Source organism: Pan paniscus, chromosome 23 (assembly GCF_029289425.2).
Source record: "Pan paniscus chromosome 23, NHGRI_mPanPan1-v2.0_pri, whole genome shotgun sequence".
NCBI classification, from domain to species: domain Eukaryota; kingdom Metazoa; phylum Chordata; class Mammalia; order Primates; family Hominidae; genus Pan; species Pan paniscus.
In genome coordinates, this window is record NC_085927.1 from 48,408,683 (window position 1) to 48,427,038 (window position 18,356).

Here is an 18,356-nt window from a genome sequence, read left to right on the forward strand (position 1 = left end):
GTTATTTTTTATTTTTTCTTTGAGACAGAGTCTTGCTCTCACTCAGGCTGGAGTACAGTGGCACGATCTCGGCTCACTGCAACCTTCGCCTCCCGGGTTCAAGCGTTTCTCCTGACTCAGCCTCCTGAGTAGCTGGGATTACAGGTGCCTGCCACCACGCCTGGCTAGTTCTTGTATTTTAAGTAGAGATGGGGTTTCACCATATTGGCCAGGCTGGTCTCGAACTCCTGAACTCAGGTGATCCGCCCACCTCAGCCTCCCAAAGTGCTGGGATTACAGGTGTGAGCCACCACGCCCGGCCTTATTTGTTTAATATAAATTAATTTAAACCAAGTTTTCCTTAGTAACAGTCATATAAATGAAAGTTTAAGGCCGGGCGCGGTGGCTTATGCCTGTAATCCCAGCACTTTGGGAGGCTGAGGCGGGTGGATCACAAGGTCAGGAGATTGAGACCATCCTGGCTAACACTGTGTAACCCCATCTCTACTAAAAACACAAAAAATTAGCCGGGTGTGGTGGTGGGCGCCTGTAGTCCCAGCTACTCGGGAGGCTGAGGCAGGAGAATGGTGTGAACTCGGGAGGCGCAGCTTGCAGTGAGCCGAGATCGCGCCACTGCACTCCAGCCTGGGTGACAGAGCAAGACTCCGTCTCAAAAAAAAAAAAAGAAAGTTTAAGACCCTACCACCTGGGGTAAAGTGTGGTGACTCACACCTGTAATCCCAGCACTTTGGGAGGATGAGATGAATGGATCACTTGAGGTCAGGAGTTCGAGACCAGCCTGGCAAACATGGTGAAACCCCATCTCTACCAAAAATACAACAATTAGCTGGGCATGGTGGCTCATGCCTGTAATCCTAGCACTTTGAGAGGCCGAGGCGGGCAGACTGCATGAGCTCAGGAGTTCGAGACCAGCCTGGGCAACATGGTGAAACGCCATCTCTACTAAAAAATAAAAAATTAGCTGGGTGTGGCAGCGTGCACCTATAGTCCCAGCTACTTGGGAGGCTGAGGCAGAATTGCTTGAACCTGGGAGGCAGAGGTTGCAGTGAGCCAAGATCAGGCCACTGCACTCCAGCCTGGGCAACAGAGTGAGACTCCATCTCCAAAAAAAAAAAAAAAAAAAAAAAAATCAGCCAGGCGTGGTGGCAGTTGCCTGTAATCCCAGCTACACAGGAAGCTGAGGCAGAATTGCTTGAACCCAGGAGGCAGAGGTTGCAGTGAGCCGAGATGGCACCACTGCACTGCAGCCTGGGAGACAGAGCAAGACTCCATCTCTAAATAAATAAATAAATAAATAAATGAAAATAAAAGAAAGACCCTACCACAGGAAAGAAAGCCTGGGGTTCCCCTACTGAACTGAGGTCCTTAAAGGGGAGCTGAAGTAGTCTTAAACTGGTGCCATCCCCTAGCTACCAGCAAAAGCAAATTCTTTCTGGAGGAAAACTTTCCTACTTACCAATCCAGGTCCATTGAACTTTCATAGATTAAAATCAAACAATAAGCTCACAAACACCAATAAATACAGAAGAAGGTAAGCCACTAAGACTGAGTCAACAGAAATAATGAAAACCAGATTTAGTGCCCAAGTCAACAGAAAAAAAAAAACAAAAAACAGATTTAGTTCTCCAAGGACAGCAAATACTGGAATTCCCAGATGTGATACACAGTGTAGCTATGCATGAATTGCTTTTTAAAAACAGAGGATAGGACGGGTGCAGTGGCTCATTCCTGTAGTCCCAATACTTTGGGAGGTCAAAGTGGGAGGATTGCTTGAGTCCAGGAGTTCGAGACCATCTTGGGCAACATGGTGAGACCCTGTATCTATTATTTAAAAAAAAAAATAGAGGATATAATCAGGGAAGAGGGAATCTAGTCTCTATGTTCATGGAACATTAATTGCCTAGAAATAAAATCAGCCTCATTATTCAATTACCTTTTGAACAAATAAGTGAAAAAAAATCTATTATCAGCTGGGCGCAGTGGCTCACGCCTGTAATCCCAGCACTTTGGAAGGCCGAGGTCAGGAGATCAAGACCATCCTGGCTAACACGGTGAAACCCCGTCTCCACTAAAAATACAAAAAAATTAGCTGGGCGCGGTGGCAGGCGCCTGTAGTCCCAGCTACTTGGGAGGCTGAGGCAGGAGAATGGCGTGAACCCGGGAGGCAGAGCTTGCAGGAAGCCGAGATTGCGCCACTGCACTCCAGCCTGGGCCCGGGTGACACAGTGAGACTCCGTCGCAAAAAAAAAAAAAAAAAAAAAAAATCTATTATCTTCTATAGGAATCACAAATAAAAGATGAAAAGTGTTGATAAGACCCATCTGTTAATGTTCATATATATTTTCGTTGCAGTACAGAATGATCTCATGTTATGATAATTGAGATTTTGTAAGTTCCAAAACACTTACAATTTATTATTGGTTGTTTATTTAATTATATGTGTATGTATACACATAGATGTGTATGTGTGTGTGTATAATATTTCATTTAACAAAATATTAAGGTTCTACCTACCTCCAAAAGCTTCTGTAATTGCCATACTTTCAATTCCACCTCCTAGCAACTTACTGGAAATAGAAAGAAAGCATTAGTAACAAGAACAGAAATAGAAATATTAAGAGAGGAGAAAGTATTCATATCATTAGTATCCTTCCCATCTATGTATCTATCTATGTATCTATGTATCTATCTATCTATTCTATCATCTACCTATCTATCTACAGAACATGAACAGCAATTCTTGGCTGAACAAATAGCATGCCACTTGCTAGATCACAGGTTCTATTGTGTATGGGAAGTGGATCAGCAAAACAAATGATAAGCCCTATCGTTCTTACTTCAATAGTAAATGGAACCTGGGAATACTGCATGCTGTAGGCTTAAAAAATAATAATAATAAATTATTTTAAGAAAAAACTTAAAAAATAGTAAATGGGTTAGCAACGCCTTATGTCTTACTAGTCTTTAGAATCGAATTGGAGTTACAGATCATCTTAATTATTATTATTTATTATTTTTTTTTTCGAGATGGAGTCTTGCTCTGTCGCCCAGGCTGGAGTGCAGTGGCGTGATCTTGGCTCACTGCAGCCTCTGCCTACCAGGTTCAAGAGATTCTCCTGCCTCAGCCTCACGAGTAGCTGGGATTACAGGTGCCTGCCACCACGCCAGGCTAATTTTTGTATTTTTAGTAGAAATGGGGTTTCACCATATTGGCCAGGTTGGTCTCAAACTCCTGACCTCAGGTGATCCGCCTGCCTTGGCTTCCCAAAGTGCTGGGATTACAGGCATAAGCCACCATGCCCAGCCCATCTTAGTTATTAATTGGGTATTTAATATTGTGCTGGAACTATGTTTCTAAAGTCAATTGAATTTTCAATGTTTTTTCTTTTCTTTTTCTTTTTTGAGACAGGATCTTGTTCTGTCGCCTGACACAGGGCTAATTTTTTATTTTTTGTACGGCTGGGGTCTTGCTATGTTGCCCAGGCTGGTCTCAAACTCCTGAGGCTCAAGAGATCTGCCCACCTTGGCCTTCCAAAGTGCTGGGATTATAGACATGAGCCATCATGCCTGGCTTCAGTTTTTAATATACTGAAAAACATGAAAAACAGGTATTAGGAAAATCCAGTGATTGTCATTATGGTCAGGTTATCTCACATAAACCAAATTTTATGGAGGACATGTCAGAATAGTAAATGTCAAAGATGTTGTAGGTAATGCTAGCAGTTAGAAGAGTAACTGTCAGATTTTGACAGCATACATTTAATTGGTAACCCAATGTTGTAGTGCATTTAAAGTTCTGAATATGAAAAGGCCTAAATTTAAGTCATGATCTCATTCATTCATTAAATGCAACACATATTAATTGTGTTAATTGTGCTAAGACCTGGTAGGGGCACTTTAAAAACCTTGTATGTAGTCTATTAACACGATTTTCTGGGATGTGATCACAGGTCAGACAAAAATTTAAGATATATAGATAATCCAATAGATTTACATTTACATAGTTTAAGAGAGCAATTTAAATGTAAATTGAAACAATGTTGGAAGTTATCCACAAATTTAGTGAGGGCTTCAGACTTCAGTAAGGAAAAGAAAAATCTAGATAGTGACCTGCACAACTTAAATCTAAAGGACATGGGCTAAGCGATCAACCCATTTGGAGGGAATACACTTGGAAATCTTTTAGGCCAAGCAAGTATTTTTTTCTTCAACTTTTATTTTAAATTCAGGGGTACATGTGCCAGATATGCAGGTTTGTTACATAGGTAAACGTGTGCCATGGTGGTTGGGCTAGCAACTATTAAAGAAAGCTTTATTTGTCCCTCTTCTTCCTGAGAAAAATTACCCGGGAAAGCTATACCTCTGGAAAATCCCAGACAAAATTCCTGGTTGATATGTAATCTCAATCAGCTGAAAAGGTAACCCCAAAATTTACCTGTGAGGATACCCCAAATTATTTGGGATAGCACAATTGTTTCCTTTTTGAGACTCAGGAAAATTTAGAATTAAGTGTAGAAATAGTGTTTTTAAATATAGGGAGATGTAAAAATAGAGACACAAATCAAACCCATAGATTACTATTTTCATATTAAATTTGGCAATATGGGCATGGTGGCTCATGTCTGTAATCTTAGCACTTTGGAAGGCCGAGGGAGGTGGATCGCTCGAGCCTGGGAGTTCAAGACCAGCCTGGATAACATGGCGAAACCCAGTCTCTACAAAAAATACCAAAATTAGCCAGGTATGCTGGCCTGTGCCTACAGTCCCATCTACTCAGGCTGCAGTGAGCCGTGATGGAGCCACTGCATTTTAGCCTGGGTGACAGAGTGAGACCGTGTCTCAAAAAATAAAATAGAATATAAATAAATAAATAAATATGGTAATAACCTGTGCATATTTGCTATTTGAGACCTTTTAACGTTTAAGATAATTTGACCTTTTTGTAATGGATTGGCCTCTGACTGATTAAATGGTACATTCCTTCAATTTTCAAGTTGATAACTAATTTTATAAATAGTATTTGAACATTTAAGGGTGCCTACAACTCACTATACTTCTAAATTTATTTGAGTTACAAAAGATATTTAGGTAATTGGGAAGATTTTGCTGTTAATAACTAGATAATTAGACAAAGTTCTTTTTTTTTTTTTTTTTGAGACGGAGTCTCACTCTGTCGCCCAAGCTGGAGCGCAGTGGCGTGATCTTGGCTCACTGCAACCTCTGCCTCCTGGGTTCAAGCAATTCTCTGCATCAGCCTCCTGAGTAGCTGGGATTACAGGCACCCGCCACCATGCCCGGCTAATTTTTGTATTTTTAGTAGAGACAGGGTGATCCTGTCTTTAGTAGAGACCTTGTGATCCACCCGCCTCAGCCTCCCAAAGTGTTGGGATTACAGGCGTGAGCCACCGCACCTGGCTGACAAATAAAGTTCTTAAAGAAAATACAATACACTAAATGTATAAACGTAATTAAAATGTTTAAGAGAATTTAATCTTGTTATAAAAGCTCCCTTAAAATGTGCTAGATTTATAAAGGGACTTAAAGCTTAAGGAAAAATGTATAATATTTTAATTAATTAAATATTAATTTTTAAAAACCTAGCTCCTGGCTGGGCGCAGTGGCTCACATCTGTAATCCCAGTACTTTGGGAGGCCGAGGCAAGTGGATCATCTGAGGTCAGGAGTTCGAGGCCAGCCTGGCCAACATGGTGAAACTCTGTCTCTACTAAAAATACAAAAATTAGCCCAGTGTGGTGGCACACACCTGTAGTCCCAGCTACTCAGGAGACTGAGGCAGGAGAATTGCTTGAACCCAGGAGGCGGAGGTTGCAGTGAGCCGAGATCATGCCACTGCACTCCAGCCTGGGCGACAGAGCAAGACTCTGTCTCAAAAGCAAACAAACAACAAAAAAAAACCTAGCTCCTGAATGATCTTTTCTGTTCTCAAGAGCAAACATCAAGGGCACCAGAAAACTCATAATAACAGTAATTATTTCTTTAGCCCAGTGGTTCTTAGACCACCATGTGGTAGAGTAACTAAAGAAAATCAGGTTGTCATTTGAATCAAGTGTTTTGTTGATCAACCTCATTTTGACCAATTTGCCTAGGGGTAGGATTTCCCCAAGCCTCTTCCTTAACTTTACTTGAAAAAAGGGTATGTGATTTTAAAAGTCTGGGACGATGCTGGGTTAAACAGGTGTTTTCTTTTTCTTTTTCTTTTTTTCTTTTGAGACTGAGTCTCACTCTATTGCCTAGGCTGGAGTGCAGTGGCACGATCTCGGCGCACTACAACCTCCATCTCCCGGGTTCAAGTGATTCTCCTGCCTCAGCCTCCTGAGTAGCTGTGACCACAGGCACATGCCACCACGCCCGGCTAATTTTTTGTATTTTTAGTAGAGACGGGGTTTCTCCATGTTGGTCAGGCTGGTCTCGAACTCCTGATCTCAAGTGATCCACCCGCCTCGGCCTCCCAAAATGTTGGGATTAAGGGTGTGAGCCACCGTGCCCGGCCATTTTTTTGGTATTTTTTAGTAGAGACAGGGTTTCACCATGTTGGCCAGGCTGGTCTAGAACTCCTGACCTAAGGTGATCCACCCGTCTTGGCCTCCCTAAGTGCTGGGATTACAGGTGTGGGCCACCGTGCCCTGCCAAAACAGGTGTTTTGTGTCACTGCAGGATTTCACAGGCTAGTGTGCGCTGTGACTCTTCAAGAAGAATATATAGTATATGGTACTTCTCAAACTTATTCACTATTTGTTTATTCATTCATTTAGTCATTCAACAAATATTTATTGCACACCTAGTTTATGCCAGGGATTGTTTTGTGCACTTGGGATAAACTAGAGAACAAAAGAGACAGAATTTTTTTCTCTCACGAAGCTTACAATCTAGTGAGAGATTAGATAATAAACACAAATAGGCCAGGCGCCGGTAGCTCACACCTGTAATCCCAGCACTTTGGGAGGCTGAAGCGGTGGATCATGGGATCAGGAGTTCAAGACCAGCCTGGCCAAGATGCTGAAACCCTGTCTCTACTAAAAGTACAAAAATTAGCCAGGCGTGGTGGCGGGCACCTGTAATCCCAGCTACTCGGGAGGCTGAGGCAGGTGAATCGCTTGAACCTGGGCAGCAGAGGTTGCAGTGAGCTGAGATCACGCCACTGCACTCCAGCCTGGGTGACAGAGCAAGACTCCGTCTGAAAAAAAAATAAATAAATAAAATAAAAAATAAACACAAATAAGTAAAATATGTAGTACCTCAGATGTTATTAAATGGTATGGATAAAAATAAGGCCAGGAAAGGGGACAAGGAAGACAGAGTATGAAAGTGAGGAGGTTATATTGTCAAATAAAGTGATCAGAGAAGTTCTCATTGAGACGTGGACATTTTTGCCAAGACCTGAAAGAGATGACAGCAAGCCATGTAGATCTAAGAGGAAAGAATATGATAGGCAGAGGCAGCACAAAGTGCAAAGGCCCTGATGCAGGAGTGTATCTGACATGTTCTGGGAATAGCAAAGAGGTCACTAGGCTGGTACATAGAAAACCAGAAAAGTGAAATATTAGAGATTGGAGAGGACTTTGGCTTCTTTTCTGAGTGAGAGGGGGAATCATCAGGGTGTTATGAGCCACTGCATTCCAGCCTAACCTATGTTTTAAAGTGACCATTCTGGCTCTTTTGTGAATTAAAAAAAAAAAAAAACAGTAGGGGCAAGGTCTCAAGGAGGGAGGTTAATTAGAGGTTATTATAATAATCCAGGGGAGATATTAATAGGTGGTAGTTTAGTCCAGTGAGGTAACAGTAGAGGTGGTAAGAAATAGTTGAATTATATTCTCACTCTCTATGTACACACACACATATACACATAAAAATAATATATATTATATATTAATCTTTTATTATAGAAAATATCAAGCATAAACAAATGTAGAAAAAAATAATGAACCATCGTGTCTATCACTCAGCTTCAACAATCGTCAACTATGAACTCAGGGTAAATCTTTTTTCATATAGACCACTAACCATTTACCTCCCTTCCCATATTATTTTAAGCATATACTAAGCAACATATCATTTCATTATAAATATTTCAGTATGTATCCCTAAAAGATGAAGATGAAGACTCTCATCTTTAACAACCATATTCCCACTATCACACTTAAATTTAGTAATTCCTTAATTTTTTTTTTTTTCAGACAAGGTTTCTCTCTGCGTCATCCAGGCTAGAGTGCAGTGGCATGATCGCGGCTCACTAGAGCCTCAACCTCAACCTCCTGGGCTCTAGCAATCCTTCTATCTCAGACTCCTGAGTAGCTAGAACTACAGGTGCGCACGATCACACCCAGCTAATTAATTTTTTTTTTTTTGTAGAGACAAGGTCTCAGTTTGTCGTTAGGATGATCTCAAGAGATCCCCTCCCCACCTCCAGCCTTGGCCTCCCAAGGTGTTGAGATTACAGGTGTCACCCACTGCACCCTGCCAGGTGATATGTCTTTTAAATCTCTTTAATCTATAGGTCTTCTCCCTGACTCCATCTCTTTTTTCCTCCTTGTAATTTATTTGTTGAGGAAACTGGGAGGTTTGTTCTGACTAAATATATTTTGAAAGTAGAACAGACAGGATTTATTAATGGGTTAGAGTTAGGGTGTGTGAGAGAAAAAAGATGTCAAGGATAACACCCAGGTTTTAGGTCAGAGGATCAGGAAAGAGATACATCTAAGATGAGGGAGACTTTGGGAGAAGCAGATTTGGGGCAAAGGTCAGAAGTTTGATTTTTGGACCTGTGAAGTCTGAGCTATCAATTAGACGTTCAAGTGGAGGTATATTTGACTATGAAATCCTTTTTTTCTTAATGTATCTTGTGAGGCCAGCGTTTTGAGAAATACTTAGAGGAAATACTGCTTTTGTTCTAAATGCTCTTGGGCACTGCTGTAACACATGAAACACTAATTCTTTCTAGTAAGGTAGGGAGAAAAAACCCACATTTTAGTAAACTTGCATTGAGAAGATGATGATATGTCTTGGGGATCATAAAAGAGTAAATAAAAAGGGATGTTAAAACTTCTCCTGCAGAAGAGCAAAAATAACTGCAATATTTCTGAAATATTTAATCTAACAATTGCTTTTTGAGTAAACCCAAAATGTGCAATGAAACATCCTTCATATGGAGAAGGAAAGTAAATGAAAAGTTAAACTGATTTTTAAAAGTGGTTTGAGATTAATATTGGCTGATTCAGAAACTAGATTTTGGGTCTGAATTTCTTGTAAGACATTTAATCTTGCTCCTCCAAGCAGTCTAGAATTTGTTTCAGTTATCATTTAGAAAAACAAACAAACAAACCCAAACTTCAAATGAAGAAGCTACTTCTACTACTTATAGTAGAAGTAACCAGAAAGAGGAAAAGAAACATGGTATTCCAAAGATTATGCTTAGTGATTATAAAAAAGTAAGATACATACTCAAATTCCTGGCTCCCGGTGGTGATATGGAAAACCATTTTCCTCTTTTCACTATACTCAAATGCAGTCAAGAATCCCGGTTCCTACAGAAAGATAAAAGGAAATGTTCAAAAAGAGTTTAAAGATCATGGTTTTATTTTCAAATGTTGCCCAAAATGATATACTCAATTATTAAGATCATCATTTGGTATAAGCTACAGTTCACTTGTCCTTGAAGGCAGTACAAGATTATGGTTAGGAACACAGGCTTTAGAGCTGCCCTTTCTAGGTTCAAATCATGTCTCTAATCGTTATTAGTTCTATGATATGTAGTAAACTACTTAATCTTGCTATACTTCAGCTTCCTCTTTTGGGTCAAACAGATAACAGTGTTTCTTCAAGGAGTAGCTGTGAAAATTAAATTTTATATATATATACACACACGTATACACACATATACATGTACACATATATACACACATATACATGTACACATATATACACACATATACATGTACACATATATACACACATATACATATACACATATGTGCATACATATACACATATACGTGCATACATATACACATATACGTGCATACGTATACACATACGTGCATACGTATACACATGTATGTGTATACGTATACACATACATGTGTATACGTATACACATATACACATACATATACACATATACACATACATATACACACATATATACATATATGTGTGTATATGTATATGTGTGTATATGTATATGTGTGTATATATGTGTACATGTGTGTATATATATATATATATATTTTTTTTTTTTTTTTTGAGACTGAGTCTTTCTCTATTGCCCAGGCTGGAGTGCGATGGTGCGATCTCAGCTCACTGCAACCTCCACCTCCTGGATTCAAGTGATTCTCCTGCCTCAGCCTCCCAAGTAGCTGGGATTACAGGCACTTGCCACCATGCCCGGCTAATTTTTTGTATTTTTAGTAGAGATGGGGTTTCACAATGTTGGCCAGGATGGTCTCAAACTCCTGACCTCAGGTGATCCACCCGCCTTGGCCTCCCAAAGTGCTGGGATTACAGGCGTGAGCCACCGTGCCCAGCCAAATGAGATATAATTATGGCATAAAGCAGAGGGTATTTTACTAACAATTCACTTTTTTTCATTCAACAGCATCATTTTTTTTTCCAGCTGTAGAAGTTTCAAGGGGCACAGAAATTCCAGTTTTCATTATTCTTGAGACAACATTTTTCACATGTTAGATATACTACTTATTGACTGATTAAAAAGGTACAGCTGATACAGTGGAGGACTAGTGAAAATGGGCCCCAATGTAGTCTAATGGGTGTCCCTCTTTGTTGTTTTATACTATGACTGTGGTTCTTAAACTTTGGAGAACTTGGAGAATGGGGACAGCCAAGTCCAGGTCCTATCCTACTTGAGTGAGCCAAGTCTGGGCTTCTGTTTTCTTTATTAGCCACACTAGGTGATTCTGATACACATCAGTGTTTAGAACCACTGTATTATGAAATTAACTTCCTTTCTTTCTCTCCTCTCTGTCTCTCTCTCTCAATCACTTTCTCTGTCTCTAAGAATAAACAACTGGGTGCAGTAGCTCACACCTGTAATCCCAGCAGTTTGAGAGGCTGAGGCGGGAGGACTGCTTGATGCCAGCAGTTCAAGACCAGCTTGGCCAATATAGTAAGACCCCCCATCTCCACAGAATTTTTTTTTTTTTTGAGACAGAGTCTCGCTCTGTCGCCCAGGCTGGAGTGCAGTGGCGCGATCTCGGCTCACTGCAAGCTCCACCTCCCGGGTTCACGCCATTCTCCTGACTCAGCCTCCCAAGTAGCTGGGACTACAGGCGCCTGCCACCATGCCCGGCTAATATTTTTGTATTTTTAGTAGAGACAGGGTTTCACCGTGTTAGCCAGGATGGTCTCGATCTCCTGACCTCATGATCCGCCTGCCTCGGCCTCCCAAAGTGCTGGGATTACAGGCGTGAGCCACCAGGCCCGGCCTCCACAAAAATTTTAAAAAATTAGCTGGACATGGTAGCGTATGCCTGTAGTCCCAGCTACCGAGGGGGCTGAGGTGGGAGGATCGCTTGAGCCTGGGAGGTCAAGGCCGCAGTGAACTGTGATTGAGCCACTGTACTCCAGCCTGGGTGATAGAGTGAGACCTTGTCTCAAAAATAAATGAATAAATAAAACTGGGCACAGTGGCGTATTCCTGTAGTCCCATGTACTTCAGAAGCAGAGGCAGGAGGATCACTTGAACCCAGGAGTTCAAGCCCAGACTGGGCAACATAGTGAGATACCCTTCTCTCTCTCTCTCTTTTTTTCTTTTTGAGACAGAGTCTCGCTGTGTCACCCAGGCTGGAGCGTAGTGGCGTGATCTTGCCTCACTGCAACCTCTGCCTCTCAGTTTCAAGTGATTCTCCGTCTCAGCCTCCCAAGTAGCTGGGACTACAGGCACCTGCCACCATGCCTGGCTAATTTTTGTATTTTTAGTAGAGACGGGGTTTCACTATGTTGGCCACTATGTTGGTCTTGAACTCCTGACCTCATGATCCGCCCGCCTCAGCCTCCCAAAGTGCTGGGATTACAGGCGTAAGCCACTGCACCTGGCCTGATACCCGTCTCTTAAAAAACACAAATAAAAAAGAATAAACAGTTTAAGCAAAGAAAGGAGAAGATTCTTGGTGCAGTAGTGGGTGCTTGAGAGAGAGGTTCTTTTCTTTGGTAATAAGATTTAATTTCCAAAGAAAACAACTCTAATGTCATAGAGCAGTTTCCCAAACCCTGAGTACTGCTCCAGGGCTTTCTTCAACACCCTGGCAGTTGTGGAATTGACTTGTGGGTACACTGCCTGAGTGTACTCAGAAGCTAGAGCAACTGAGCTGGGTTCAGAGTAATTCAGTTCGGTTGAGTCCTCTCCAAGTTCAGGATCACACTGCCACTTGAATCACTCTCCTCTCTTGACTGCCTCTGAAGAAGGAAACCAAATGGCCGTTGGTGAAGAGAGCTTCTCAGACTCACTGGGAATGAGACCCTCACATACCAATAGAGAAATGGAGAGGCCTGCTATTAAATGAAGAGGAAGACTTAGTGACTACCTTTCTTTGCTTTCCTATTTCAAGAGCTGGTACCTCTAGTGATTCCCAAAAGCTCTACATAAAAGCTTGGGTCAAAGGTATATATGCTTTTGTCTGGCAGCCTGGCAGTTGCAAAGGCCCCTCACAGTCAGTGGGCCCTGCTAGAAAGTAGTAAGGTAGGAGATGGGATTTGACTCCAGAGATGGGGCTTAGACACCAGACCAAGTTGAGAACTAGCTAAAACAGGGTCCAGGGCAGAAGCAACTTTCCATAAGACCTGCCCACCAATGTGCCATGTCAGTTTACCATTGCTATGGCAACACCTGGAAGTTACTGCCCCTTTCCATGGCAATGACCCAATGACCCAGAAATTACCACTCTTTTTCTAGAAATTTATGCATAAACTGCCCCTTAATTTGCATGTAATTAAAAGTGGTTATAACTATAATGGCAAAACTGCCTCTGAGCTGCTACTTCTGGGCATACTGCCTATGGGGTAGCCCTGCTCTGCAAGGAGCAGTACCTCTGCTGCACTGTACTGGGCTGCTTCAACAAAAGTTGCTGTCCAACACCACTGGCTCACCTTTGGGCAAAGCCAAGAACCCTCCCAGGTTAAGCCTCAATTTGGGGGCTCACCTGCCCTGCATCAGTATGGGTTAGCTTAGCTCAGCTGCTTCAGTGAGCACATGCTTGGTCATATCTATCTCAACTGCACATATGTAGACCCAACCACTGTTGGTCTTTTTCTAACCCAGTGCTCTCTTATCAATTGGCTATATCAATTGGCTATATATCAATCTCCTATACCAGGAGAGAGCAACTTCTTTGGTACTTAGTGCTTCACAACAGCCATAGGTATGATATTTGAGGAGACAAGACAAAACTGAGGAGGAGAAAGGTAAAAAATAAAAATGAAGGTCGAGCATGGTGGCTCATGCCTGTAATCCCAGCACTTTGGGAGGCCAGGGCAGGCAGATCATGAGGTCAGGAAATCGAGACCATCTTGGCCAACATGGTGAAACCTCGTTTCTACTAAAAATACAAAATTAGCTGGGCGTGGTGGTGTGTGCCTGTAGTCCCAGCTACTCAGGAGGCTGAGGCAGGAGACGCTTGAACCCCGGAGGTGGAGGTTGCAGTGAGCTGAGATCACGCCACTGCACTCTGGCCTGGCGACAGAGCAAGACTCTGTCTCAAAAAAAAAAAAAGGAAAGGAGAAGGAAAGGCAGAGACAGCCAGAAAAAGTAATATAAAGAGAGACAAAAAGTTCTGGCAAAAATAATTACCTTCATTAGTGTTCCAGGTCTCTTAATCCCTACCTTCATCTTTCAGAAATCAGTTGCTGTTGCTTTGAAACTGAAGTGATAAAAAGTTAACATGGGGAGTATAATATACTGTGATCTACAGGAACTCAGTTCCCACAATAATTTCTAGTTTTCATGAGAAAGCCTATAAAGATTCACAAGGCCCTGCCAAGCTAAAACAGCAAAGAATGGATTTTGCTTACAATTAGTTTGTTCGCTGCCTCTTTAATCTTGTCTACTTTGGCTTCTGAGAGTCCTTTGACATTGCATAGAGCTCTTCTTGTTGTCATCTGTATACCTTTGATGGTACAGATTCCTACTGATTTCAGTTTCTTAATGTCAGCCACGTTCTGTAAATTAAAGAATGGGCACAGCAGACTGATAAGATGCCAGCCTGCAAGGCTCCCATACTATGTCATGTGTTTCTGTGTCCATCTCCTTCCACCATGATGCCAATTTTATACAAGCTGCCAGGTGGAACCCACCCACCATGTAGCCAAATGTTCTGGAAATATCTGAGTAGAACATACTCAGCACGCTGCCAAATGTTCTGACTGTGCCCTGATTTCCCAAGAATGTTAGTGAGACCATGGCAATGTAACAAGGAATTCAAAAGAAAAGCCTGTTGGTGGAAAAGCTAACAAATTTATCACACATTCACCCCCTCAGTTCAGCTCCTTCCTTCTACAGAACTTCATTACCAACATGTTCTTTTAAATTTTTAAAGATTTTTTTTTTCCTCTGCCCCTGGAGAATGCAAATAACTACATCACCAAAGGACCAGGATTTTCTCTTGCTTCTATTTTCTAAAACCACTGAAAGAGATTAAATGTTAGGGCTACAACAGATAATGTCAGCACAGTTTTACTATCAACTGATTGCTGTTGAAATCCACCCAGGTCATTATTCAAAGGCTGGATTTCTGCCGACATCATTTATTCCAGTTGCCTGACATATAGAACTTAATTTTGTCCTCTGGATACACTTGACAATGTCTGGAGACATTTTGATTGTCACAGCTGCAGGGGTGCTACTGGCATGCAGTGAGTGAGTAGAGGCCAAGGATGTTGCAAACACCCTACAATGCACAGGACGTCCCCTTGCAACAGAGAATTATCCAGGCCCAAATGTCCATAAGGTTGATGCTGAGAAATCCTGAATCAGACAATTTAACACAGCATTGAAAAACTACTTACAATTCCATGTTTCTGTAACAGGTCAATATCTTGAAACAAAGATTCCTAAAGGAGATGAAACAGAAAAAATGAAGTTTTGATTCTTCATATCCAGCTATTTCACATCTTTTAAAGAGGTAATTAAATACTATGAGTCACTCCAAAATGCCTCAAATTCCGCTTCTCTAGAGATTGAGGAAGGATCAATACCGTTTTTCAAACACATACTTAGAAGAAGCACCAACATTGAAAGGGCTGGGAAGCCAGTTACCTTTGTCATGTCCTCCGTAAAATTTTAAAACCTTTACCCAAAGGACTGGAACAACATTTGATCTATTTTAAATATGTTTTCTCAACCCTCTTCCCCTCCAGATCCTAAACTCCTTCCTCTAGGACCAGGCTGCTATTCGGTACCAGTGTGTATAGGTACCAGTATGGCCATACCAGCTGTTAAGTCATTAAAATACTTTCATACCAGTTGCTAAGTAGCTAATCTTAGCATCCTTGCCAAACAAGTTGTTACATATTTGCAATATATAACTATGTGTTATTTCTACTTTCAGCTTCTAAAAATAGTAGCTAACAGGGAAGGAACTTGATTTTTGTGGAATGACCAAATGTCTATATATCTTTCAACATTTTAGTCATACCTCTTCATCTTGGAATCCTGGTTCTTCCGCCACAACTTGATCCTCCTTCATATTGAAAAGTGAGCAACAGAAAAATAATCACTTCTGGGAAAATAAGAAATATTATGTAAGAAGTAGTCCTTTGTCCAGGGGCCTCTGATTTCATTTCAAAGTCAACAAGGACTAGAAGGACAGTAAGAGAAGCATTTAGCTTGGAAAGACGAGGCCAGCCTATCTTCTTTCTGCGAGACATGTGACATTATTTCTTGTGTGTGTGTGTGTGTGTGTGTGTGTGTGTGCATGTGTGTGTGTGTCCCCACATGCACACAGATGCCTGAGGGGCAAATTGGGGGGTGGTTATTTAGTTTCTTCTCTTTCCCCAACAGTGATCACTTATCATCTGGTTTCCATTGCACAGCTAATCATGACTTTATTACTGCCTTGAATGTTATTTAGAATTGCATATTGCTTTTAACCTTTCTTGTTTATGTTTAACAACAATACTCTAGGAACCTTGACATTATATCATTCTTCCTTGTGTCCTCCCTGACACCTCCAACTTTGTCCTCAATAAATGGATTCTATTTTTCTCATCTATGATGAATGCCTTCCTGCCTGCTGATTATGAATGGGTACTCCTGTAACATCCACCTTTTTGTTTCATAGAACATTAGCTATACTTTCTTTCACAGTATTTACTAGTTTCATGATTTTTTTAAGATTTAAAAATATGGTGGGCCGGGTGCGGCGGCTCATGCCTGTAATCCCAGCACTTTGGGAGGCCGAGACAGGCAGATCACGAGGTCAGGAGTTCGAGACCAGCCTGGCCAATCCCCGTCTCTACTAAAAATACAAAAAAATTAGCCGGGCGTGGTGGTGGGCGCCTGTAATCCCACCTACTTGGGAGGCTGAGGCAGGAGAATCGCTTGAACCTGGGAGGCGGAGGTTGCAGTGAGCCGAGATCGCGCCACTGCACTCCAGCCTGGGCGACAGTGCGAGACTCCGTCTGAAAAAAAAAAAAAAAAAATTGGTGGATCATAATATTCTATTAAGGCTGATAAGCAGTTAAAGTTTTTAACATTGTAGACTCAAAAGAAATCTCAGGAATCCACAAGGCGTGATTGTGTTTATTTATTACAATAAAATGCGGTCCAAATAATCATTTTTCTTGGTCGATTCCATTTCCTCATTTGATACCAAAGTCAGGGGTTGGACCCTAGAACAAAGGGAATGAACTATTAATACTAAGGCAGGAGCAGGGTCCTACCACCCAGCACCTCAAACGGCAAAGGATGGAAGGCAACCGAGACCGTTCGGATGGGATCTTCGGGGACACTGTCCTTCAGATGGCTAGCTATGAGTACCCCAATTCCACATTTACTGTCCCCATCGAAGAGAAAAACAGCATTCATTTCTTCTCCCCGTGATGAAATGAAAAGATTGTCCCCCATCTCTCAAGGAGCCGTTGATAGACTGAACCGTTGGATTGAAAGTAGGGCTCCCCAATCCCCCGGTTTAAGACGACCCAGCTGTCCCCTCTGGTGGGGGCAGCAGCGCGGTCGGGTCGCCCTCGACGTCTCCCTCAGCAGGAGGCCTGGGCAGACCCCCTGCGGCCGCCGGACATTTTCCTGACACCGGATTCCCTGGTCAGGAGGATGAGGCGGGCTCTCCTAGACTCAGGTCCGATTCGATTGAAAATGAGGTTGGAAATCCCTCAAGATCACTAAAATTCCTCCCCAAGGGTCGGAGCGGAACGCTCAAAGTCACTAGCCCAGGGACCCCAAAAAAGGAGCGAGAAAGGGAAGCGCGCCTTCTCAAAACGAGCGTCCCCTCAGAGTCTTCGCACGCTGTCCGTTTTTGCCACTTACCCCCCTCGTACCCACAGTCTCCCCGAGATTTTCAAGGTGAAGCCCCTCTGCCCCGCCCGACCTCCTCAGCTGACAGGATTCTAACTCCGGCCTAGAACACGGAGCCTGGAGACCCGCGCGCCGTTGACCACAGGGTTTGGCGCCAAACGAGGAGGGCGGGGCGAGGACCAAGGGGCCGGGGCGGGGCGCAGGGTGAGGGTGGAAGGGCGGGGAGGGAGCAGGCCTACAGTGGGCGACGAGGGGCGGGGAGCAATGGGGGCGGGGCGAAGACCGAAGGGCGGGGAACGAGCGGGCTCACAGGTGGGGGGACCAGAGGGCGTGGCCTGGAGGGGGCTCAGGGCGAGGGGGCGGGGCGAGGGCTGAGGGACGGAAAACGAAGAGGAGCCTCCAGCGGGTGGCGAGCTGGGATGACGGCGGGAGGGAGGGAGGGAGGGGCGCTGTGGAGGGAGCGCGCTGAGGAGCGGGGCCTTGAAGGGAGACCGTTGAGCTGGGGCGTCCCTCGAGCTGAGCACCTCGCTAAAGTCCGGGAGAAGACCCTGAGGCGAGGTTCTGAGGAGGTAGCCTTGAGTCGGGGGAGGGGCGATGAGCAGAGGTGACTGACTTTGGCGATAGGTCTTGGTCGCGAGGGTCGCAGATGGAGCCTTGGGTTAGAAGGTCGAATCCGGGCCCGTTTCCCCCCGCCCCCGCTGCCCATGGCTTCTCTTTTCACCTCCAGGTTTTCATGCTGGCTTCAGAGTTTGGCCGTGCTCCCTCAGCGTTCCTAATTTCCCACTTTCTGACTCTCACCATTTGCCACTCTTGTCTGTGATTGAGACACCCGAGGCCCATTCAGGATGGAGAGTAATTTT

At 43.1% G+C, this 18,356-nt stretch overlaps 1 protein-coding gene across 7 annotated transcripts in view; it reads right to left on the minus strand.

The window, feature by feature from the left end:
* Positions 1-17,721, minus strand: part of DMC1 (DNA meiotic recombinase 1) — a 53,886-nt gene extending 36,165 nt beyond the window's left edge. For 2 of the 7 annotated variants that reach the window (XM_055105716.2, XM_055105714.2), the window contains exons 1-7: positions 17,509-17,721; positions 16,541-16,646; positions 15,662-15,745; positions 15,033-15,077; positions 14,040-14,186; positions 9,459-9,541; positions 2,515-2,567 (exon numbers count right to left, since the gene is read on the minus strand). In XM_055105716.2, the coding sequence (XP_054961691.1) occupies positions 2,515-2,567; positions 9,459-9,541; positions 14,040-14,186; positions 15,033-15,077; positions 15,662-15,712 (379 nt within the window). In that variant the 5' untranslated portion in view covers positions 15,713-15,745; positions 16,541-16,646; positions 17,509-17,721. Of the gene's footprint in view, positions 1-2,514; positions 2,568-9,458; positions 9,542-14,039; positions 14,187-15,032; positions 15,078-15,661; positions 15,746-16,540; positions 16,857-17,508 lie in introns of all 7 variants that reach the window. The other 5 variants (XM_034948627.3, XM_055105717.2, XM_055105715.2 and 2 more) reach the window with 5 other exon arrangements.
* Positions 17,722-18,356: the final 635 nt, after the last annotated feature.